Source organism: Giraffa tippelskirchi, chromosome 7 (assembly GCF_054371585.1).
Source record: "Giraffa tippelskirchi isolate mGirTip1 chromosome 7, T2T-mGirTip1v1.2.pri, whole genome shotgun sequence".
NCBI lineage: Eukaryota > Metazoa > Chordata > Mammalia > Artiodactyla > Giraffidae > Giraffa > Giraffa tippelskirchi.
Genome location: NC_137281.1, coordinates 105,622,500 through 105,646,270, shown reverse-complemented (window position 1 = coordinate 105,646,270; position 23,771 = coordinate 105,622,500). Strand labels below are relative to the sequence as shown.

General features: G+C 41.3%; 1 protein-coding gene and 1 long non-coding RNA gene across 8 annotated transcripts in view; one reads left to right on the top strand and one right to left on the bottom strand.

The window, feature by feature from the left end:
* Positions 1-11,825: 11,825 nt before the first annotated feature.
* On the bottom strand, positions 11,826-19,605 carry LOC145514170 (uncharacterized). 2 transcript variants are annotated; one of them, XR_014059897.1, is made up of 7 exons: positions 19,545-19,605; positions 19,079-19,254; positions 17,775-17,970; positions 16,907-17,100; positions 14,057-16,732; positions 13,313-13,478; positions 11,826-12,092 (listed from the first exon to the last, which is right to left on the bottom strand). It is a non-coding gene; the product is annotated as an uncharacterized LOC145514170 (long non-coding RNA). The 2 variants fall into 2 exon arrangements; XR_014059896.1 differs by having other exon boundaries at positions 19,551-19,605.
* The window catches only part of CDKL1 (cyclin dependent kinase like 1), a 57,213-nt gene continuing 46,407 nt past the window's right edge, over positions 12,966-23,771 (top strand). For 2 of the 6 annotated variants that reach the window (XR_014059889.1, XM_081511309.1), the window contains exons 1-3: positions 12,966-13,073; positions 14,543-14,738; positions 20,628-20,903. Coding sequence is in view for 3 of the 6 variants with exons in the window: in XM_081511309.1 (XP_081367435.1) it covers positions 20,736-20,903 (168 nt within the window). In the remaining 3 variants the exon portion in view is untranslated. Of the gene's footprint in view, positions 13,074-14,542; positions 14,739-19,718; positions 20,472-20,627; positions 20,904-23,771 lie in introns of those variants that run through there. The other 4 variants (XR_014059890.1, XM_081511308.1, XR_014059891.1 and 1 more) reach the window with 2 other exon arrangements.

Here is a 23,771-nt window from a genome sequence, read left to right as displayed (position 1 = left end):
AATAAAGTCACAGTGCAGTACCATTATACAGCCCCAGAATGACTAAAATGAAACAGCACAAAAGGAAGTGTTCATGAGGGTATGAAGCAACAAGAACTCATACACTGTTCGTTGGAGTGTAGATTGGTGTTACCAAGTTGAAAAACTAAAGATGAACAGACACATACCTTATAATCCAGCATTTCCAATTCTAGGTTTGCACCTAAAAGACAGATTCACCAAAAGACACATAAGACTGTTCACAGCAGCATTATTCATAGTCACCAAAACTTAGGAATAACCCAAATGTCCATCGATAGCAGAAAAGTAAGTTGTGGTATATTCACAGCTCAAAATGTCAATACTACAGAACCATCAAAAAGAATGAACTCCTACCGACAGCAACATGGATTTCAATACTCCAGAATTTAAGTTCTTTGTAAGAATTCAGACATTAGGAGTATAATTTCACTTAAATGAAGTTCAAGAACAGGCAAACTATAATATTAATCAGGATGATGGTTACCTTTGAGGAGGAGTGAGGGAATAATGATTGATGTGGGGCATGAGGAGATGCTTTTAAGGTGCTGGGAATGTTCCCTTTTTCACTTCTCAGCACCCTGTACACTCATGATTGATGCAGTTTTTTCTGTATGTACTTATACTTCAATAAAAGCATTTATTAGAATCTGTGTCAAGACCTTTACTGGGGAGAAATATCTAATTTTCACATTAATCCTACGATGTAGTTGTTCAGTTGCTAAGTCATGTCCAACTCTGTGACCCCATGGACTATAGCGCACCAGGCTCATCTGTCCTCCACTATCTCCTGGAGTTTGCTCAAATTCATGTTCATTGAGTTGGTGATGCTAACTATCTAGGTCTAATCATCCCATCCTCTGCCACCCCCTCCTTTTGCATCAAGGTCTTTTTCCAGTGAGTCGGCTCTTCTCATTAGGGGACCAAAGTTTTGGAGCTTCAGCATCAGTCCTTCCAATGAATATTGAGGGTTGATTTCCTTTAGGATTGACTGGTTTGATCTCCTTGCAGTCCAAAGGACTCTTGAGTCTTCTCTAGCACCACAGTTCGAAAGCATCACTTCGGTGCTCAGCCTTTATGGTCCAACTCTCACATCTGTACGTGACTACTGGAAACACCATAGCTTTTACTATACGGGCCTTTGTTGGCAAAGTGATACCTGTGCTTTTTAGTACACTGTCTAGGTTTGCCATAGATTTCCTTCCATGTAGTAAGTGTCTTAATTTCATGGCTGCAGTGTCCATCCGCAGTGATTTTGGAGTCCCAAGAAAATAAAATCTGCCACTGTTTCCACTTTATCCCCATCTATCTGCCATGAAGTGATGGGATGCCATGATCTTAGTTTTTTTAATGTTAAGTTTTAAGCCAGCTTTTTCACTCTCCTTTTCACCCTCATCAAGGTTCCTGCTATGAGAAAACCAGAGGTCAGTCATTGTCACAAATTGGGTTCTCTAGAAGCAAACATCAAGATGGAATTAGAAGTGCAGGAGATTAAGTTTGGGAAATAACATGTGTGAACACCAAACAGAGGGTGAGCAGGGTGGGCAGGAAGACTTGGTGCAGAACTGACACATGTGAAATGAGAAGGGGAGGAAGGAGGACCGGATAGAGCCTGAAACTGCAGAGCAGCTCTAAGAACATCTTGGCCCATCGATGAGGAGCTCCAGAGCAAAGATTATCCACTCGGAGGAATCCCATGGTGAAAAGGAAACCCATACAGAAAAACCCCGTCATTAGCTGGAGGCAGCCCAGGGAAAGTTTAGCCAGTGCTGAGGTGAATTATGGAACTTAACTAATTTCTTGCAGCAGATTCTCTCTCAGTGCCTCACTCACACATAACATTAGTTGAAAAGTTAGGATGAATCTTGTTTAAATCCAGAGAGTCCCTTTATGCCTGCTTAAATGGGGACCTAGCAAGTGTAGCTCAAATATCCAAGAAAACTATTTGAAAAGTATATATTTCTAAAGGAAACAATAGTATTTGGAAAAATAAAGATGAGAGTAAAGGGCTTCCAGGCAGAGGAAGTTGTATCTAAAATAAACATCACTGAGAGTTAAGCTCCTGTATCAAAGTTCTTTGGCTGTTTGTTGGTTGTTATGGATTGAAGGAAAAGCTGAAAAATGGACTCAGAGAAGACCTAGGGGCAGTAGCCAGTGAACAGTTCCTTTGGGCCCTCAGAAAGAATCCACTTCAAAAGCCTTCCCTACTGTCCTTTCATGCAGGAATCAGGTTCCTAGGGAAGAGAATGCTTGACTTAGGTTTGGTTATCCTTGGTCATAGGGGATGTGATGCCTTGAATAATAGTCCCCCAGAGCCAGAAACCCAGAGCAGAAGAAGGAATGGATATTGGGCTTTTGACAAGAAGGAGACATGGATGCTGGGCTGATAAAAGAACCAGGTGGCCTGTATAGTTATAAATCATCACTTCAGTTCAGTCGATCAGTCGTGTCTGACTCTTCACAACATCATGGACTGCAGCACACCAGGCTTCCCTGTCCATCACCAACTCCTGGAGCTTATTCAAACTCATGTCTATAGAGTCGGTGATGCCATCCAACCATCTCCTCCTCTGTCATCCCCTTCTCCTTCCTCTTTCAATCTTTCCCAGCATCAGGGTTTTTCCCAATGTGTCAGTTCTTTGCATCAGGTGACCAAAGTATTGGAGTTTCAGCTTCAACATCAGTCCTTCCAATGAATATTCAGGACTGATTTGCTCTAGGATGGACTGGTTGGATCTCCTCGCAGTCCAAGAGACTCTCAAGAGTTTTCCCCAACACCACAGTTCAAAAGCATCAGTTCTTTGGCACTTAGCTTTCTTTATAGTCCTACTCTCACATCCATACGTGACTACTGGAAAAACCGTAGCTTTTACTACATGGACCTTTGTTGGCAAAGTAATGTCTCTGCTTCTTAATATGCTGTCTAGGTAGGTCATAGCTTTTCCTCCAAGGAGCAAGTGTCTTTTAATTTCATGGCTGCAGTCACCATCTGCAGTGATTTTGGAGCCCAAGAAAATAAAGTCTCTCACTGTTTCCCCATCTGTTTGCCGTGAAGTGATGGGACCAGACACCATGATCTTAGTTTTCTGAATGTTGAGTTTTAAGCCAACTTTTTCAACTCTCTTCTTTCACTTTCATCAAGAGGCGCTCTAGTTCTTCTTCACTTTCTGACATAAGGGTGGTGTCATCTGCATATCTGAGGTTATTGATATTTATCCTGGCAATCTTGATTCCAACTTGTGCTTCACCCAGCCCAGCATTTCATATGATGCATTCTGCATAGAAGTTAAATAAGCAGGGTGACAATATACAGCTTTGACATACTCCTGTCCCGATTTAGAGCCAGTCTGTTGTTCCATGTCCAGTTTAACTATTGCTTCTTGACCTGCATACAGATTTCTCAGGAGGCAGGTGAGGTGGTCTAGTATTCTTATCTCTAAGAATTTTCCACAGTTTATCGTGATCCACACAGTCAAAGGCTTTGGCATAGTCAATGAAGCAAAAGTAGATGTCTTTCTGGAACTCTCTTGCTTTTTTGATGATTCAGCAGATGTTTGCAATTTGATTTCTGGTTCCTCTGCCTTTTCTAAATCCAGCTTGAACATCTGGAAGTTCACAGTTCATGTACTGTTGAAGCCTGGCTTGGAGAATTTTGAGCATTACTTTGCCAGCATGTGAGATGAGTGCAATTGTGCAGTAGTTTGAACATTCTTTGGCATTGCCTTTCTTTGGGATCAGAATGAAAACTGACCTTTTCCAGTCCTGTGGCCACTGCTGAGCTTCCCAGATTTCCTGGCATATTGAGGGCAGCACTTTCACAGCATCATCTTTTAGGTTGAAATAGCTCAACTGGAATTCCATCACCCCCACTAGCTTTGTTCGTAGTGATGCTTCCTAAGGCCCACTTGACTTCGCATTCCAGGATGTCTGGCTTTAGGTGAGTGATCACACCATCGTGATTATCTTGGTCATGAAGATCTTTTTTGTACAGTTCTTCTGTGTATTCTTGCCACCTCTTCTTAGTATCTTCTGCTTCTGTTAGGTCCATGCTATTTCTGTCCTTTATTGTGCTCATCTTTCCATGATATGTTCCCTTGGTATCTCTGATTTTCTTGAAGAGATCTCTAGTCTTTCCCATTCTATTGTTTTCCTCTCTTTCTTTGCATTGATCACTGAGGGAGGCTTTCTTATCTCTCCTTGCTGTTCTTTGGAACTCTGCATTCAAATGGGTATATCTTTCCTTTTCTCCTTTGCCTTTCACTTCTCTTCTTTTCTCAGCTATTTGTAAGGCCTCGTCAGACAACCATTTTGCCTTTTTGCATTTCTTTTTCTTGGGGATGGTCTTGATCCCTGTCTCCTGAACAGTGTCATGAACCTCTGTCCGTAGTTCTTCAGGCACTCTGTCTATCAGATCTAATCCTTTGAATCTATTTGTCACTTCCACTATATAAACATAAGGGATTTGATTTAGGTCATACCTGATTGGTCTAGAGGTTTTCCCTACTTTCTTCAATTTACATCTGAATTTGGCAATAAGGAGTTCATGATCTTAGCCACAGTCAGCTCTTGGTCTTGTTTTTGCTGACTGTATAGAGCTTCTCCATCTTTGGCTGCAAAGAATATAATCAGTCTGATTTCGGTATTGACCATCTGGTAATGTCCATGTGTAGAGTCATCTCTTGTGTTGTTGTAAGAGAGTGTTTCATATGATCAGTGTGTTCTCTTGACAAAAGTCTGTTAGCCTTTGACCTGCTTTGTTTTATACTCCCAAGGTCAAATTTGCCTGGTACTCCAGGTATCTCTTGACTTCCTACTTTTAATGACTTCCTACTTTTGCATTTCAGTCCCCTATAATGAAAAGGACATCTTTTTTGGGTGTTAGTTCTAGAAGGTCTTGTAGGTCTTCATAGAATCTTTGAATTTCAGCTTCTTCAGCATTACTGGTCAGGGCATAGACTTGGATTAAGTGCTGTCTACAATTCTTATTTATTTCCTGGGGCTGTGATATTGAATAGTTTGCCTTGGAAACGAACAGATCATTCTGTTGTTTTTGAGATTGAATCCAAGTACTGCATTTCAGACTCTTTTGTTTACTATTATGGCTATTCCATTTCTTCTAAGGGATTCAGTAGTACATATGATCATCTGAGTTAAATTCACCCATTCCAGCCCATTTTAGTTCACTGATTCCTAAAATGTCTATGTTTACTCTTGCCATCTCCTGTTTGACCACTTCCAATTTGCCTTGATTCATGGACCTAACATTCCAGGTTCCTATGCAATATTGCTCTGTTTTACAGCATCGCACTTTACTTCCATCATCAGTCACATCTACAACTAGGTGTTGTTTTTGCTTTGGCTCTATCCCTTCATTCTTTCTGGAGTTATTTCTCCACTGATCTCCAGTAGCATATTGGGCACCTCCTGACCTGGAGTGTTCATCTTTCAGTGTCCTCTTTTTGCCTTTTCATACTGTTCATGGGGTTCTCAAGGCAAGAATACTGAAGTGGTTTGCCATTCCCTTCTCCAATGGACCACATTTTGTCAGAACTCTCCATTATGACCTGTCTGTCTTGGGTGGCCCTACATGGCATGGCTCATAGTTTCATTGAGTTAGACAAGGCTGTGCTTCATGTGATCAGTTTGGTTAGTTTTCTGTGACTGTGGTTTTCATTCTGTCTACCCTCTGATGGAGAAGGATAAAAGGCTTATGGAAGCTTCCTGATGAGAGAGACTGACTGTGGGGGAAACTGGGTCTTGTTCTGATGGTGAGGCTTAAAATACAAACTCATTCACCAACTGTGAGTGAAATGGTTCATTAAATCATTATGATCTTCAACCACAAGTTCTTTTCTCAGTAATTTTGATAAGATTTAGCACACTCTAAATATGGCATTTAATTTTGGGTATTCAACTTCCTCCTTGTCATGTTTCTCAAATCTAAATCTTACTGGATTACTAACCTCAGTGTGATCATCTTGTCATGACTAGAGGACACAGACAATCCAGGTATCTGTTAGTCATTGAGCACCTGCCAGGACATCCCAGCCATTTGACATTTAAATGCTCCATACAAAGCACTGACTCTGTATCAAGCTGCCCAATATAGATTTCTCAGTTTATGGTTTCTGAAAACCCACAGTGGGTACCAGTGTCCAATTCCGTTCCTTAAAGCCCAGTTCCAAAGCCTCCAGGATCCCACCGCCTCTTGTACAGCTATTACTAAGTAACAAGTAGGTATTTCTATTCTCTTAAGGATAAGAACAATGATATTTATGTTTGCATCTCCAGCACCTAACAGTTCCTGACTCATAGTCAGTGAGCAGTAAATGTTTGTTGAGTCAGACAACAATACGATGAACATTGTGTGTCAGTAATGGGGTTACCTGCTCATGAGTGTAACTCATTCATGGGTATAACACTTAAGTTAAAATTTTTCTTCAGCTCGTAGCCTAGCTCCTACAAAATACAGATACATTAGAAAAATGTATCCAGTTTCTGAAAATGAGGGAAGTAGTGTGAGTTTTAGAATATAGAGCCTAGGTATCTAGGCAAAATAATTATTTTAAAATATTGAAGCTTGATACCTAGGCTCAGAATCTGTGGTCAGTCAGGGTCTAGGCAACATAACAGGAAACCCCAGTAGGTATTTTACTAGAGGAGAATTAAAAGAATTAACATAGGGAAATGTTAAACAGATGTTGGAGGACTGAAAGGACAAAAATAAGACATTAAGACAACTCAGAACAACTGCACTTCAAGAAGCAGTTACCAGTGACAGGGTTAGAGGAACGAAAGGGTCAAGTCTGGGGTTCCTAGAACCTGGGGAGGGGCTCAGAGAAGACCCACTGTGTTAGAACTCTGGCCCTGGGGAGGGTTTGCTGCCTGGCCGCCACAGCGCATCAAGAGCTCAGAGGAAAGTCCCATGAAGCTGGGACTCAGACCTTACGAGGAGCTGCTGCTGGTACCTTTGACCATGTGTCGTACTAACTCTGGAAGGGCTAAAAGAAGCGGGAGTTAAGGGGAACTTGCGCAGTTAAGGAATAGCAAGAAACAAGGAGTCTTTTTCTCCTCCTACTATCCATTCTCCTAGTGTCTCCAGGAGGTCCGCCCTAACTGGAGTGGATTCTGGAAAATAGTTTGCAGACTTCTAGCCTCCAGGATAAAAGGGGTAATTTGGAGCTGAAACCATTAAATAGGGGCATTGTTTGACCTAGATTATTATGTAGGGGCCACTTTAAATGTGATCCCCTAAAGAAGGAATAATGTCATCTAAAACAATGCAAATGGCAAGAATGTCATTTATTATATGTGTCACATTCCCATAACAATGTATTTTCTCATATCAGTTAAGCTGGGATTTTATTTCATATTTTAAATTTATTTATTTTTGGCTTAGCTGAGTCCGTTGCTGTGAGGGCTTTTCTTTATTTGTGGGGCGTGAGGGCTACTTTCTGGTTGTAGTGCTCGGGCTTCTCATTGCAGTGGCCTCTCTTGTGGAGCACGAGCTCTGGGTGCTCAGGCTTCAGTAGTTGCAGCACGGCGGCTCAGTAGTTGTGGGTCATGGGCTGTAGAGCATGGGCTCAATAGTTGTAGCACACTGCCTTAGTTACCCCGTGGCATATGGAATCTTGCTGGACCAGGACTCTAACCTGCATTGGCAGGAATATTCTTAACCCACTGGACCACCAGGGAAACTCAAAGTGGGAATTTTAAAAGCACTAAATATAAGTGTAATGCTTTACACCTATTTTGCTGTGGCCCTTTAAACAGAGCTTTTTAGGAAGACTTAATAAAGGAAGATCTGTGTGATATTTATTGACAACTAATGTCTAAATAAATTCTCTGAAGATTCCTTTTTCTTTTCATTTCCACATAATTCTCTACTTTTATACCACTAAGTTTTAGCAGAGCAAGTTAAAACAGAAAGTTTCAGTATCTGGTAAAGCAAGAATGAATTAACAGTCTTGCCATCTATCTTACAGTTAATGAAATAGCTTCTAATCCATTCTGATTAGCTGAAATACAGTAACTCAGATAGCCTACTTTTTCATTGTGGTTCCACAAAATCAAATGATAAGCTTAAACTGCTCACATAGAAAATGCACATGGATTCTAATTTCTAACATACAGCATATCCTTTGAGAAAGTCTTCCAGCATTCAGCTTAATTGGGTATATTTGTCTCAGTCCCCTATTATGGATGTGGCAATGAACTACAGACTTGGAGAGATACAAACATGAGTAAAACAGTCAGTGAGCACAGTCTAACTTGAGATGGACGTTGGCAAAACAGCTGTAATCCTGGGTAGACTAGCAATGTAGTGGAGATTGTTTCCAGTTGAAAGATCTGGTAAGAATTTTTGTACAGTGTGACATTTAGACCTGCATCTTAAAGTTGGTTCCACTTTTTCTGAGACAAGTTGAAGAATGCTTTGCCAATGTCATCTCAACAATCTTTAATATTTATGGAGCATGCTATGGATCCCATTATGAAAGAAAGTGAAAGTGTTAGTCGCGCAGTCATGTCCAACTCTTTGCAAAGCTAAGTCTTGTTTTCCCAACTTGAAACAGTGTGTGTGTGTTAGATTAGTGCATATGGACTCTCCTTTATCAAACTGTCTCTGCTTGATCTTAAGACAGTAGTGATGGTAACAAGACCGTAAAAACTTGCAGAATTTTTTTTAATTGTTGGTATTTCAATACATAACTCTCCAAAATGCAAATAACTTATAATACCGCACTTGGTGCTTGCCTCTGTGGAATTGCCACACTGTAGTCTAACTATATTTTTGTCTTCCCCTCTGGAATTAATGCCTGAGAACAAGGACTGTATGTCAGTGCAACTTTGTATCTACAGTATGGTTCAGGAAACAGTTACTCAGTAACTGTTTCTATTTTTATTACGAATTTTTTCAAGATACTTAAGTAATTCACAAAATCTTAACTTTTATACCACTTATTCTTTAATGTTTCTACTGAGTTTCGGCTTACAGCAGCCCTTGCAGTCCAGTACTCTCTTTCTATCAGTTTGATGACCTTTGGTATCATTTTCTTCCCCCCAGAATTATTTTACACTCTTTCAAGGAACCAGAGAATTCCTGCTTTCTCCTTTCTGCTCCACACCAAAAATCTGCTCTCAAGAGCCTCCATTTATGGCAGCGTGATACTACAGAGCTAGATGGTAGTTCAGTACTTCACCCTCCTTTTAGCAAAGGAGAGAGGCCGAGAGAGGGTAATCAATTGCCCAGGATTGTACAGTTAGTTATAAGGAGACAGGATTTGAACTCAGACCTCTTAATGTCCAAATGAACACTCTTTCTAACATATGATGTGGCTCTGTATTAATAGTAATATGCATTAATAGCCTAAAATAGCACTCCCTTTTCAGATACTTGCCTTCTCTCAAGATCAGAAATTAAGCTAAAATAATAACATGGAACTTTATTTTCAATATGATGCTGAGGGTGTCATAGAGCTCTTCTGAGGTTCCTGAAATTGTAACATACAGCTGCCTCCATGTCAGCTTTATATCACAAAGGCAATGACACATTTAGTTGAGAGAAATAAGGATAACATCATTGGCATCTGCAATGTGCCAGGCACTGTGTTACACATTCTCCATGTGGAACTTCATTTCACCTTTAAGATAACTCAATGAGGTAGCTATTATTATCTCTATTTATATTCATAAATGTATATGTTTATAATATTTTATTTAATTTAGAAATAAGGTAGAAAGGTGAAGTATATGTTTCTCATGCTTGGTGGCTGTCTTTGAAAACACTTACTACGTAAGAGTCATTTCGCACATTATGAATCCAGACTCTCTGAGGCAGAGTCCAAACTCCCTTTCCCAGCACCTTTGCAGCTTGAGTGCAGGCTCTCCCAACCAGGCTTACTCACACAGGTCTCAGTCGAAGTGCGCAGCATGAAGAAGCAAGTGCTGTGCTGAATCCATTTTTCTGGCTTCGATGGTGAAGAGGAGTCTGGTCTTCAATGGCAGAAATGATGGAGAGTCTTGTATGTAACGTCCATTCATCTACAGCCCCATTGGTAGCAGCACTGAGGTCTGGCTGAGGCAGTCCTGCTTAGTGGTTTTGGTATTGTTACTGGCTGGGTAGGCTCCAGATCTGACTGATTCTCCTAGAAATTCCACAGACTTTTTAATATTCCTTAGTAAATTCTTAAATTAGCTGAAGTGGCTTCTGTGGTTGGCAAATAAGATCCCAGTCGACAAATCAAAACCACAATGAGATACACCTCAGTTCCATTAGAATGAGGACTACAAAAAGTGAGAGAGAGAGAAAGAAAAGGAAGAGAGTGAGAGAGAGAGAAAAGGAAGAGAGAGAGAGAAAGGAAAAGAGAGCATGAGAGAAAGGGAGAGGAGGGAAGGGGAAAAGGAAAGGGGGGGTGGAGGGAGAGGAAGAGAAAGAAAGAAAGAGAAAAGAAGTGTTGGCAGGATGTGGGAAAATGGGAACCCAGTGCATTGTTGGTGGGACTGTAAAATGGTAGAGTTGCTGTGAAAAATAGTATGGTGGTTCCTCAAGAAATTAAAAATATAATTACCATATGTCCCAGCAAACTCACTTCTGGGTGTATACCAAAAAGATTGAAAGCAGGGTCCTGAAGAGATATCTGTACACTTGTATTTGTAGTAGAATTATTCAAAGTAGCTAAAATGTGAAAAGTGCCTAGGGTAGTCAAAACCATAGAGACAGAAAGTAGAATCGTGGTTGCCAGGGGCTGGCGCAGGGGTAATAGGAAATTGTTCTTTAATGGGTACAGAGTGTCCATTTTGCAAGATGAAAAGGGTTCCAAGATGGATGGTAGTGATGGTTGTACAACAATGTGAAAGCACTTAGTTCCATGGAACTGTCCACTTATAACTGGTTAAGAGGGTGTGTTATGTACATTTTACTACAATTAAAAAATAAAAAATAAAAAAGGTTGACAGTACCAAGTGCTTGCACGGATCTGGAGCAACCGGAACTCTCACATATACCTGAGAGGAATGCTAAATGGTACAGTCATTTTGAAAAACCATATGGTAGTATCTCAAAATGTTAAACATACATTTACCATACAATCCAGCTGTTCCAATTCTAGGTAGTATTTAAAGAGAAATGAGCACATATGCCCTCAGAAAAAGTTATTCACAACTGGGGGTCAGGGATGGAGGAAAGGGCAACATGAGGGATACTTGTGATAGAACTGTTCTGTAGCTTGACTTGATCAATGTGAATATCCAGTTTACTGTATTATAGTTTTGCAGGAGGTTATTATTGGAGGAAACTGGGGGGAAAATTTTATGAGATCTCTATGTGTTATTTCTCACAACTGCTTGTGGAACTACAATTATCTGAAATTAGAAATGTTAATTAAAAAGAAACTTAAATCCCAGACCAATACATGAAGTAATTTTCCTGGTTTCACACAACCAAAAAAGCATAGAACCTAGAGATGAGCCAGGTCTGGTTCGTCCTGGTTCATCACATGCTCCTTTCTTAGAGATCATCCCATGGGCAGCATAATGTGGTGGGAAGAGTGTGCTCTGCCAGTGGGAAGTACTTGGCTTCCTGAGTGGAAACCCTGGGAATGTTGCTTAGTTCTGTGAGTGAAGAAAAAAAAATGTTTTCCCTTGATTGGCAAGTGGTAAGTGAGTCTAAATTTACATATGTTTTCAGTATTGAATACAGTTTAATGTAAATGAAATCCCCACCCAAAAACAGTACACAGAGATTATTAGTATCATAACAGTAATAATTAAAGCCAGCATGGTTATAGCTCCCATTTAATATTCACAGCTTTTTTTTTTTTAGTTTTGTCTTTTATTACTGGAGTAATTTAGTTCACTTAAATACTACAGGTGGTGTTAATATAATAAATATGTAACATCAATGAATATTCACAGCTTTAAGAGGTATCTGACTTCTGTGTTGCAGATGACACAAATGAAGCCTAAGGAAGTTGAATAACTTGCCTCACAGATGGTTCATAGTAGAGCTGGATTTGATCCCAGGCAGTCTGGCTCCAGAGTTCATGCTCTTACTGGGAGCATCAAGTCTGATGATACTGTAGAAAAATTAATATGCTGCTACTTAAGAGGAAAGAGTTCTTATCATTTAAAGCGGATATTGGTTAATTCATCTTTTTTACAAGGACCTACACATGGATTCATTTTAGATGCCTCACAATAATATCTCACTACTAATATTTGACAATGAGCCATTCTTATGACAGCTATTTACAAGAATAGGATTTCCCCATGTGGGTCATAACTATGATCTTCATTTAATCCTTGGCATGCATGCAGCTTCAAGGTGACTTTATGAAACTATTCAGGTCTTTTGGATCAATAAACGCCTAAAAATTCAAAGGTTGACATGGAAAATGTACCCAGGGTGCCAGAGGTTTGTGTATGTACAAAGAGTTATTTAGACATCGATGAATAAGCATCATAAAGTTTCTATAGAGAAGGGATAGTTGAGAAGACTTAGAGTATTAACTCCATTCAAGAAACGGACGCATTTCTAAAAGAAGCTGTGTGAAAAGAGTCTCACTTTAAGAATATTTTTTAAATGCAAATAGTTTCTACTTCCTGCCCCTCTCCTCCACCTTGTCTCACTCATGAATATTTGTTTTCATACTGGGTTTTCTTAAGGCAGATTCACATTTCTTTAACCGTGTAATTAGAGCTATCTAGTTAGAAGCCACAGTATGGTAGAAAGGATACAACTCAGAATTGAGACCCAGGTTCTAGGCCTGTTTGTTATCTAGAACAGATTTGGTTTTTGACTGTGGAAAAAGTCATTTAAAGTTTCTGTATTTATTTCCTCAAATGCTGAATGTGCCCTCTCTCCACAGAACCTGGTGAAGTGTTCTGAAAAGCAAAAAAGTACAATGTGAATTCCAGCCCTCCAAGTTCTCATATCTCCTTTCCTCCAGGGAAGACACTCGCCAGGAGAGGCAGGCAAGCTGCTGTGAGCGTTGAGACAGTGTTTGATCTCCAGGAAGTCTCTCAGCCTCCAGAGCCCAGTGTGGTGTCTGACCCAGGTCAGCCCCCAAGACAAGTTGCTTCCCAAACAGCTATTTCTGTATCAACAGCTTTAAGCTGAGGTTCAGAAAGCAATTAATATTCTTTTTTATTTATTGTCTCATAATTTTTTTGTAAATTTATCTTTTTCCTAGAATATAATGATTCAAAAATCATGTAAACCCAGAAATGTCCACAGATTGTCTATAATTAAGTGTGGTTAGCAGTCATCTGTCCAAAGTGGCACAGAGATGTATACCTTGCAATCTGGAGACTTAGTCCCTGAAGAAGTCTCACTTATACATTATCTCACCCGCTGGTGGCCCAGAGCCAACCACATAAACCCTCCAGGGTTTCATGTTAATATTGCTGAGCTCTCACAGCATTTGAGTTCATTGGCAAAGTACTGGTGGTTATTTTAAAATCTGAAAATGCAAAAAAGTATTGACATTGTTAAAAGTATTGACATTGTAGACTCAAAAACAAAGAAAGCTTTCAGAAGAGGTTTATCATATATTAAATGCTGCTGCTGCTGCTAAGTCGCTTCAGTCGTGTCCAACTCGGTGCAACCCCATAGACGGCAGCCCACCAGGCTCTGCCGTCCCTGGGATTCTCCAGGCAAGAACACTGGAGTGGGTTGCCATTTCCTTCTCCAGTGCATGAAAGGGAAAAGCGAAAGTGAAGTCGCTCAGTCATATCCGACTCTTCGTGACCCCATGGACTGCAGCCTATACCAGGCTCCTCCGTCCATGGGAGTTTCCAGGCAAGAGTACTGGAGTGGGGTGCCATTGCCTTCTCCATATTAAATGCAATGAGTATTTAAAGGGAAAATACAAAATAACTAAGGTTATGTTGATTAGGGATGAAAACATTTTATTCTGTTGTTGGTTGTGCCTATACAGAAAGTCAAGAATGATAGGGTTTTATTTTTAAATTGATTTCCCAGCATTTACACTGATTCGCCTTTCCTATCTCCAGATAAAGGGGAAAGTTATTTACCTACCTGGTTTTGTAATGTTTAAGCAGGGATTGGTCGGGAAGAACTGGCTGACACCTGGCTTCTCTTTAGGTTGTTTATAAGATGTTCTTAGCTGTAACTCCATTTTCCAGTGCCAGAGAGTAAGCTTTGAAAACAGATAGAGTTGGGTTTGAAACCTGCCATCAGCCCTGGATAGCTGGGTGGCTTCATGTACGTGGACCAATCTCTCAGAGCCTCAGCATCTTCTTTAGTAAAATGGGGTATTCATGGTTAATAATTCTGACCAATTAACAAATCCAATCACAGAAGACTGTTATAAAGACTAGAGATAATGTGAATATTGAGCCTGAAACAGCAGTACCCCTAAACGATAGTTTTTAACTTTTCTGTATGTGCCCTGGAAACCATTTCTAAATCCATGTAAAGCAGAGAAAGTAAGTTCAAATTTCCTCAAGTGGCTGTACCATGTCATTTGAAAATTGCAATGACTAAGCTCCCTTTCCTTTACAGGAAACATAAGTGAGGGGGAAAAAGCTTGAAGCATTGCCCTGGTTTTGGCACTCAGATGACGCCTCAGCATTCTGCTTGACCTCACCAAGTCTACTCTTCAGAGCTGAGAGCTGCACACAGAGGAAGCTGATGAGCCACTGTGATAAGGAAGCATAATGACAAGACTTACTCTCCTGGCAACTATGAAAAAAGAAAGGTATTTTTAATGTTGCATAAGTACTTGTGTCAACTCCCAATGTCCTATACATTAACTCAAGAATCCTGACAACCACTCCTATTGTGTGAGGTGTATTTGCAAAAGGGTTAGGAGCAAAGGTTCTGGAGTCCGACTTCCTTTATTCTAATCCTCACATCACAACTCACTAGTTTTGTGTCCTGAAACACAAGACTTATCCATTCTGAAACTCCTTTTCCTCACCTGAAACCTGGGATAATATTGATGCCCATCTCCTAGGGCTGTTGGAAGGCTCATTCACAATCTTAGCACAATGCCTGCCATGAAGTAAGTACTAGTTAAATAATTATTGCTGTTGTTGTTTGGCCAATAGTAATTAACTTGCACAAAATCAAACACCAGTAAGAAGGTGGAAATCCTGGTCTTCTGACTCCAAATCCTACGCTCTTTCTCTTACCATGTGTTACTCTACTGAATGTTTATTGCTTCGTTAAATGATTAAAATACCACAGTACTGTTTGTGTTATCTAGTGACACAGAAATATTCTCTCTAATTATGCAGTACAAATCAAAGATTGCTATAAATAGAAAATAATAATGTTTCACTGTTCTTTGCACTTGCTTGAGAAAAAGAACTCACATATCACACTATGTCTTACCTTCCCAGAAACCCTGCTTCCTGGGAATTATAATTCTTTGATGTGTGTGCTCAGTCGTGTCCAACTCTTTGTGACGCTATGGACTGTAGCCTGCCAGGCTCCCCAGACTCCTCTTCTGGGACTTTTCAGGCAAGAATACTGGAGTGGGTTGCCATTTCCTACTCCAGGGTATCTTCTCAACCCAGGAATCGAACCCACATCTCTTGTATTGCCAGATGGATTCTTTACTACTGCGCCATCTGAGAAGCTATAATTCTTCAGTATCAAAGCCAATTTCAGTCTTCCAGCTGAAAGGACTGACTGCCAATTCGACAGTATAGAGGTCATAGCATCCCTCCATTTTGGGCCAAATAGTAGCATCAACTGTCTCCCTTTCCCAGTTGTTCTCTCATATTTTGCTCCAACTTCCTCCAAATACAACAGCTGGTATAGCTGCAGACCCCACCAGCTTTCTGGTTCATTGCTTAGTTAGGCTTAAATAACTGTACGCTTGCTCCCTACTTCACTTCTGGGCTTGGCAACACTCCAGGCTCCTTGGATACTGAACCTTGTGAAATCCGTAAATTAATTTTCCAGACTAGCCTGGAATGAACTTCAGACAAGGTAGCTCTGGAGAAATTCACATTAACTTTTTCCACTTCATTTAAAAATAATTTTTCAAATTGTCAAATAGAAACATTCACCAACATAGACCATATTATGGGCCTTGAAATAAACCTCAACACATTTCAAAGAATTTAAATCACACAAAAGGATTTCTATGAAAGCAACCAAATTAAACTAGAAATCAATAGCAGAAAGACATATGGAAAATCTGTTTTAAAAAAAAAATGGCTGGAAATTAAACAACACGGTTCAAAATAACCCATGGATCAAATAGGAAGTCATGAGGGTAATTATAAAATATCTTGAGCTGAATGAAAATGAAAATACAACATATTAAGATGTCAGGGATGCATATAAAGTCTTGCTTAGAGGAAAAATTATGGCATTAAAGGCTTATATTAGGAAAGAAAGATCTAAAATTAGTGATTTATGCTTTCATCTTAAATAACTAGAAAAAGCAGCTAAAAGCAAAGCAAGGAGAAGGAAGAAAATAATAAAAGAGATGAAATCAATGAAATTGAAAGACAATAGAAGAAGTCAATTAAATCAAAAGCTGTTTTTTTTAAAAATCAATAAAACTGATAAGCCTTTGTCAAACTGATCAGGAATAAGAAGGGGAAAAAAAAATACCTCAAATTACTATATAATAAGTGACAAGAACTTCCCTGGTGGCCCAATAGTTAGGATGCTGAGTTTCCATTGCATGAGGCAGATGTTCGATTACTGGTCAGGGAATTAAGATCCTTCATGCTTCAAGGCATGGTCAAAAAATAGAAAAAAAATTGTTTTAATTAGAGAGAGAACACTACTATATAAAGGATAATAATGTAATGCTGTTATATAAGAACAATTTTATGCCCATAAATTCAAACATCTAGATGAAACAGACAAATTCCTTGAAAGACATAAACTCCCATAGCTCACTCAAGAAAAAATAGATATCCTGAATAGTGCACGCTAAGTTGCTCAGTCATGTTCGACTCTGCAGCCTTTTGAACTGTTGCCCACCAGGTTCCTCTGTCCATGGGATTCTCCAGGCAAGATTACTGAAATGAGTTGCCATGCCCTCCTCCAGGGGATCTTGCAGACCCAAGGATCAAACTCTCATCTGAATAGTACTACATTTTAATAAAGAAGTAAAATTTGTAATGAAAAACATTTCAGCAATAAAAATTCCAAGTGACTCTACTAGCAAATTCTACCAAACACTTAAGAACTAAATAATACCAATTTAATATAAACTTCTCCATAAGACAAAGAAACACTTGCCAACTCATTTTATAAGATCAGCATTACCTTGATACCCAAACAGACAAAAAGATGAAAATAAAACGATAGATATCTCTCAGAAACAAGGTAAAAATTCTTAATAAAATATTATTAGTAAACTCCAGGAATGCATCAAAGTGATAGAATACTATAACCAAGCTTGTTTTTATCCCAGGAACATAAAGTTGATTCAACATTTTAAAATCAAAGTAATTCACTATATCAAGAGACCAAGCAAGAAAAATCATATTATTATTTCAATAGATGTAGAAAACTATTTGACAGAATTCACCATACATTCATTATTAAAACAAACAAACAAAAAAACACTTTTCAGTCAATTGCAATTAAAAAAATTTTCCCAATCTAATAAAAAGCTTCTCTGTTAGTTCTTTACTGCTGTGTAACAACCCCCATGCATATATACCAAACAGTTATTGTCTCACAGTTTCTGGAGGTTAGGAATCTGGGTATGACTTAGCTGGTGCCTCTAAATCAAAGCCTCTCACAAAAGTGAACTTACATTGTCTGCTGGGGCTACAATGTCATCTGTAGACTCACTGGAGTGGGGATGGTGGTAGGGAGATCCACTTCCAAGCTCATTCACAAGATGGTTGGCAGGATCCAGTTCCTCACAGAATGCTGGATTGAGTGCCTACTGTCTTCTTGGCTGTTGGTCTCCTCAATTCCTTGCCAAAGAGCAGTTCACAACATGGCATCTGGATTCCCTCAGAGGAAGTGAGCGAGAGAGTACAAGAGAAAACTCAAGGCAGAAGTTATAGTCTGTTTGTAACCTAATCTCAGAAATGATATGCCATTACTTTAAACACATTTTATTCCTTAGAAGCAAGTCACCAGGTCAAGCCTACATTGAATGGAAGGGAATGAATACCATGAGGCAGAGATCATTGAGGGCCATCTTAGAGACAGCCTACAAGGAAATCTAGTTAGTTAAAGATACTTAGTGGTGCACGATTGAATGTTTTCGTCCTAAGATTAGTAGTAGGGATGTATTCTCTCACCACTCCTATTTAATATCACACTGGAGGATATACTAAGTGCAGTAAGGCAAGGAAAAGAAATAAGCATACCACTTAGGAAGAAAAAAAACTGTCCCTTTGGAAGATGACAGGATTGTCTACAGAGAAAAGCTCAAGGAATTTACAAAAACCTTCTGGAACTTTTAAGTGAGAAAACAGATGACAAATTAGCATATGAAAAACTGCTCAATGTTAGTCATTACAGAAATGCAAATTAAAACCACAAGAGACCATTACCCATCTTTTAGAATGACTGAATCAAAAGAAGTGAATACCAAGTGTTGGCAAAGATGCAGAGTAGTTGGGACATTGCTGGCAGGAATGTAGAATGGTACAGTCACTTTGGAAAACATTTTGGCAGTCACAGTAATATATACTTAACATATGACCCAGCAGTACTCCTCTTATGCATTATTTTCCCAAGAGAAGTGAAAACATGTTCACACAAAAGACCATGCACTAATATTTATAGTGGTTTGGTTTATAAACCACCAAAACTGGTAACAACTCAAATGTTCAGTTGGGAATGGATAAACAATATCCATACAATGGACTACTACTCAGTAATAAAAAGGAAGGGACTAGTGATAAATGCAACAACATGGATGAATCTCAAATATATTAAGTGAAAGAAGCTTAGCCTCCAAAAGCTATATAATGTATAATTCCATTTATATGACATGCTGGAAGAGGCATAACTACAGAGACAGAAAACACCATTTGCAAACAACTTTGGGGGGTTCACAGACCACCTCTAGCCCATCCCTGGACCCCATCCATACGCCACCTTATTTTCAAGGCAGCCACCAATCTCTCTCCTCCCAGCTGCAGCTCCTTCCTGAATCCTATCCAGATTTACATTTAATGGCATTCTGCTTGGCACAGGATTGGTCCCCGTTTCATAGACAGCATACAAATATTCTCTCTTCAGCTATTGCTTCCAGGACAACATCCATCTCGATCCTGGGCACATGGAATGGAAAAGATGATAAAGTACTGAGGCAATCTGCCCAGTGGCAAGTTACCATATTTTGACATTTCCCCCAGGTCCATTCATTTTCCATCACTGTGCTCAGACCAGAGCGAGAAGGATCCAGTTGGGAGAAGGATGTAAATAAGGAATGTAAGACAAGGCAGGCTCTGTGAGCCTCCATCTCCCAAGTTATAAGCCCAGCTCTAGTGGAACCATCCCCTCCACCCCCACCGCCCTGCAAGCTAGTGGGAAGGAAGTGTAGCCTGTTTAGTCGTCATACTGTCACCATTCCACTTTTCCTCTATCCCTTTCTCTGCCTCATTCATTCGTCACTTGCTGCTACAGCACTGACCAGCACAGACACAGAGGCTGCCCTCAAGGCGTTTACAGTCCCGTAATAGGAGGTCACAGTTATCACCCTGTGTGGTACACAGGCTGCGAGGGAAGTAGGAGTGGGGCGTGGCGGGGGACGCGGCTCCCAGCGCAGGCGTCTTTGCAGCAGACTGCCAGAGCTGCGTTTTTCACGACCTGCTGGAGTTTACAATCTTGCAAGCTTCCTCTCCCGGGGCAGAAGGCCACGCACAGCTCCTCCCGGGTCCCCAGGGCCGCCCACCCGGGCCTCTCGCCGCACCTAGCACGGCGGCCGGGTCTGGGAGGGACGCCTATGGGCGCGGCGGTCCCGCCCTGGCCAGCCCGGGGCGGAGGCCGGTTCCCATAGGGATCGCGGGCTGGCCGGCTGCGACAGAGAAGGGCCAGAGTCCGCGAGGCTGTAGCGAGGCTGGCAGGGCAGCCGCTGCGCCGTGAGTCCCGGGCGGGGAGGGAGGCGCGGGCCAGGCCGCCACGTGGCGCCGCATGAGGCTGCGCGGCGCGGGCCAGAGCGCGGGTGGGTAGCGAGGGCGACTCAGGAGGGTCTATCCCCGGCCCTGCGCGGCGGCAGGACGGCGTTGCCCTGCTCCCTGAGGAGCTCCGGGCCCTACCTCGCGGGGCTCCGGACCCTACCTCGCGGGGCTCTCCCCTCCCGCTCTGCCCCGCCGCCGCCCCCGCGGGGAGCCGAGCGGTGTCTTCTTGCCAAAAGGAAGCGAGACCCGATATTAGAACCGGGGAAGCCCTTAACCTTCCAGGTCCTCCAGCCAGCTCATGTGTCTTAGATCGGATGAACCTGACATTGAAAAGATAGTTTTACAACTCGGCTCGTTTAGGATGACAGGTTACATTTTAACTTTCAGGGTATACAACAGAGGATTAAGCTTGAGTTACCGAAGGCGGCTGACTCCAGGCTGTCATCTAGCCATGACTGAGGGGCGAGGGTTTAAGGGACTGGGTCGATTCCTAATTATGTAACAACTGCAGTCTTCTGTCCTAGGTCCTTGACAAAGACCCATCGTTGAGTGGGGCTGTTCATCCCAGTATTTACTAAGTGACATTTTCAAATTATGTGAAGATCCATTTTAAGAAGATTTATTCATCAGTGATGGAGAAGTATGAAAAAATTGGGAAAATTGGTGAAGGATCCTATGGAGTTGTTTTCAAATGCCGAAACAGGGACACAGGTCAGATTGTGGCCATCAAGAAGTTTCTGGAATCAGAAGATGACCCTGTCATAAAGAAAATCGCCCTTCGAGAAATCCGCATGCTCAAGGTAATTTCTTTAAGGTGACTTTTCAGGAACTAAAAAAAAAAAAAGTGAGCCATGTTATATGAAATAAATGCCTTGAGAAGTGGTCACATCTTCCTTCACAGACCCTGGTCCTCAGTGATACAGATGGGGTGTCTGCACCAGTCACCAATTGTATAATGAATTAGAAAGGAGTCATAGGTGTGGGGAAGGATGGTGTTCACTTTCAGACTTGCTGTGGGATATTATTTTTCTTCCCGGTAGCTTCTTTCACATGTCACCTGTAGATCTGGTTCCTCAAGAGTCATCAACTTTAACAGAACAGGAACTTTCCACAACTCCAGTCTGCTGGTGTGCATGATTTTTAAACTTCTAGGCTAGCGTCTGTTGATATTCTTAGTCTGTGAAGAGAATTAATCATTCACCTGTTTTCAAACTCCCAGGAAGCTGACCGGTTCTCATTACGCCTCGCATTGATCTACTGCTGAGCTTCATAATGTCTTTGTCTTGTCTCTAGAAGAAGGATTTTTCTGTAAGTGAAATGATTGCTTTAAAATTTTTCACTAGTTAGCTCTTGGAGACCATGATACTTGGAGGGGGTGAGTGTTTATTACAAGCTGAAAGTATCTTTTTCCTGAAATGGAAATGAAGAAGGAAAGTATTTTTCCTTCATTTTCTTATTTCTGTGAAGATGAACTCCAAATCCTGTCCTATGTAGAATGCGACCTGCAGTGAACACAGTGGAGGTTAACTTTCAACAGATTAACTTTGTCGGGGCTGGCTTTAAACAGGACTTGTGTGTTCTGATAAGTGTAACTGACTATCCAACAAGGAAAGGGCAGCCTCGTGGGGGCTGAGTGGACTATCTGGGGGGTCTCCTCTTACCTCTGCTTCTCCCTTTTCTCTAGGGCTCTCTAAATTCTTCTCCCCTGTGAATTAAGTGGGTGGGGTTATCTCTGGACCCCGAATAAGAAGTAGCAGGCTTCAGATAAATTAAAATGGGTGGATAACAGGAAAGCTTTCTCTATTTAGGTCTAGGACATTTTTACCAGCAGAATGTTTTCAGTTCGAGAAGACACTTCTGAAGCCCCCGTGCAATGCTCCCTAGGGCAGAGTGAGACAGCAGTGTTTGCCCATCACCCTGGACTCCCTGCCCTCCCCCCTCTCTTCACAGGGAGAGGGTCTCAGGGTTTCTCTGGGGCCTATGGGTGTTTTTCACTTTCTCAGGCTTTCCCTAGAGGAGAAGGTGATCACTGAATTTCAAAGGGGTTCATTTACTCCAAAGAAAAGCCAGTCTGTTTCTAGTGGAGAGATACTGTTTTTCTGATTCTGAAGGTCACCTGCGGGTGCCTCTCTGAAGCCTCTCACTATTCTTTAGCAATATGGTGTTTACAAGTTTAGTCTCTGAATTAATTCACTTTCTCCAGGATGGGGGCCTTGCCTCGGATCTCTGTGTCAACCACTTGGCATGTAATGCACCTCCAATAAATGTTATTGTTGAATTGAAAAAAAGATGTTAACAAAATAAGCTCCTAGAAACTGTAGGTTGGGACTTCCTTGGTAGTCCAGTGATTCAGGCTCTGTGCTTCCACTGCAGGAGTCAGGGTTCGATTCCTGGCCTGGGAACTAAGGTCCCATATGCCCTATGGCACAACCAAAAAAGAAAAAGAAAGGGTAGGTGTTGCCAATAAATTAGGAAGTCAGATGTGTTTTCTTGAATAACTGAATACTGATGTCCTCTGAAGGATAGGTGTGTACTCAGGACCCTGATTTCAAGGCACACAACACTCCATTCCCCAAAATCAAGGGCACAGCTGTAGACTCCCCTGGTCTGTATGAGGTGATAGGACTAGATCATCAGTAGAGCCTGTCCCTTCAAGCCCTAACTTGTCTGAATTCTTGATATTCCTAACACACAATGGGTGCTTAAATATTTGCTGAATAAACGAACTGAGGGTTTGTTAAATCAAGTCATATTTTTTCCATATATTTATACAGTAAATATTTATGGAGCCTCATTATACCTAAAATAATGGTTGCATTAAAGTGTACATCCTGTCTTACAGATGTTTAAGTGGTGGGAGATGAATTCTCCCTTAGTTCTCACTCCCAGTAGACTGGGTTCCTAATGGGCAGGGCCTGGGTCATTTACCTTGTGTTCCCATGCCTGGCATGAGCCTTCTAAATAAAGTGTTTGGAGGCTTGCTTGAACTAGACTTTGAAATGTTTAGGGAGGCATGGAATGAGAGATAAGGTGTTCAGGGCACACAGTCTCTGCTAGGGAGAAATAAAAAGTGCATAGTGGAAAGCAGTATATGGAGGTAACACAGGTAATAACCCCAAAGTCTTAGCCAAGATTCCTGCTGGGTGCTAACAGGCCTGGGAGAAAAGAGAAGGAAAGGAAGCCAGTGTCCATTAAGAAGGGGTGCAAGGAATTTCCTGGAATACAGGTCTGGCCCTGTGATAAGTGATGGTTTGCACATCCATGCACCTGGGTCCCAGGTGACTTTGGGGTTTGGAATCTGCCTTGGGGACCTGTTGTTGTCCATGAGAACAGGAAACTGGTGAGGTCTAGGCTCGTGTTTAGGGCCCTGTCTGAGCTGCATTCAAAGCATTGCCCCATTGCCAGTGGAAGGGGAACACTAAACTGGGAACCAAACACAGTTCTGTGAACTCAGGGGCTCACTGAGTGTGCATTCCTAGGGTTTTCCTTGCATACCCCTCACAGAGTTGGGGCTGTTAATGACCTTTGCTAAGGTCAGGAACTAGGACGACTGAGGCTAAAGGTATCTTAGTGACCTTAGTGGGTGAGATTGGTCAAGGGCTGAACCCCAGACTGCCCTTATTATGATGAGGAAAGTAAGAAAAGCAGATTAAGACCAGCTATAGAAG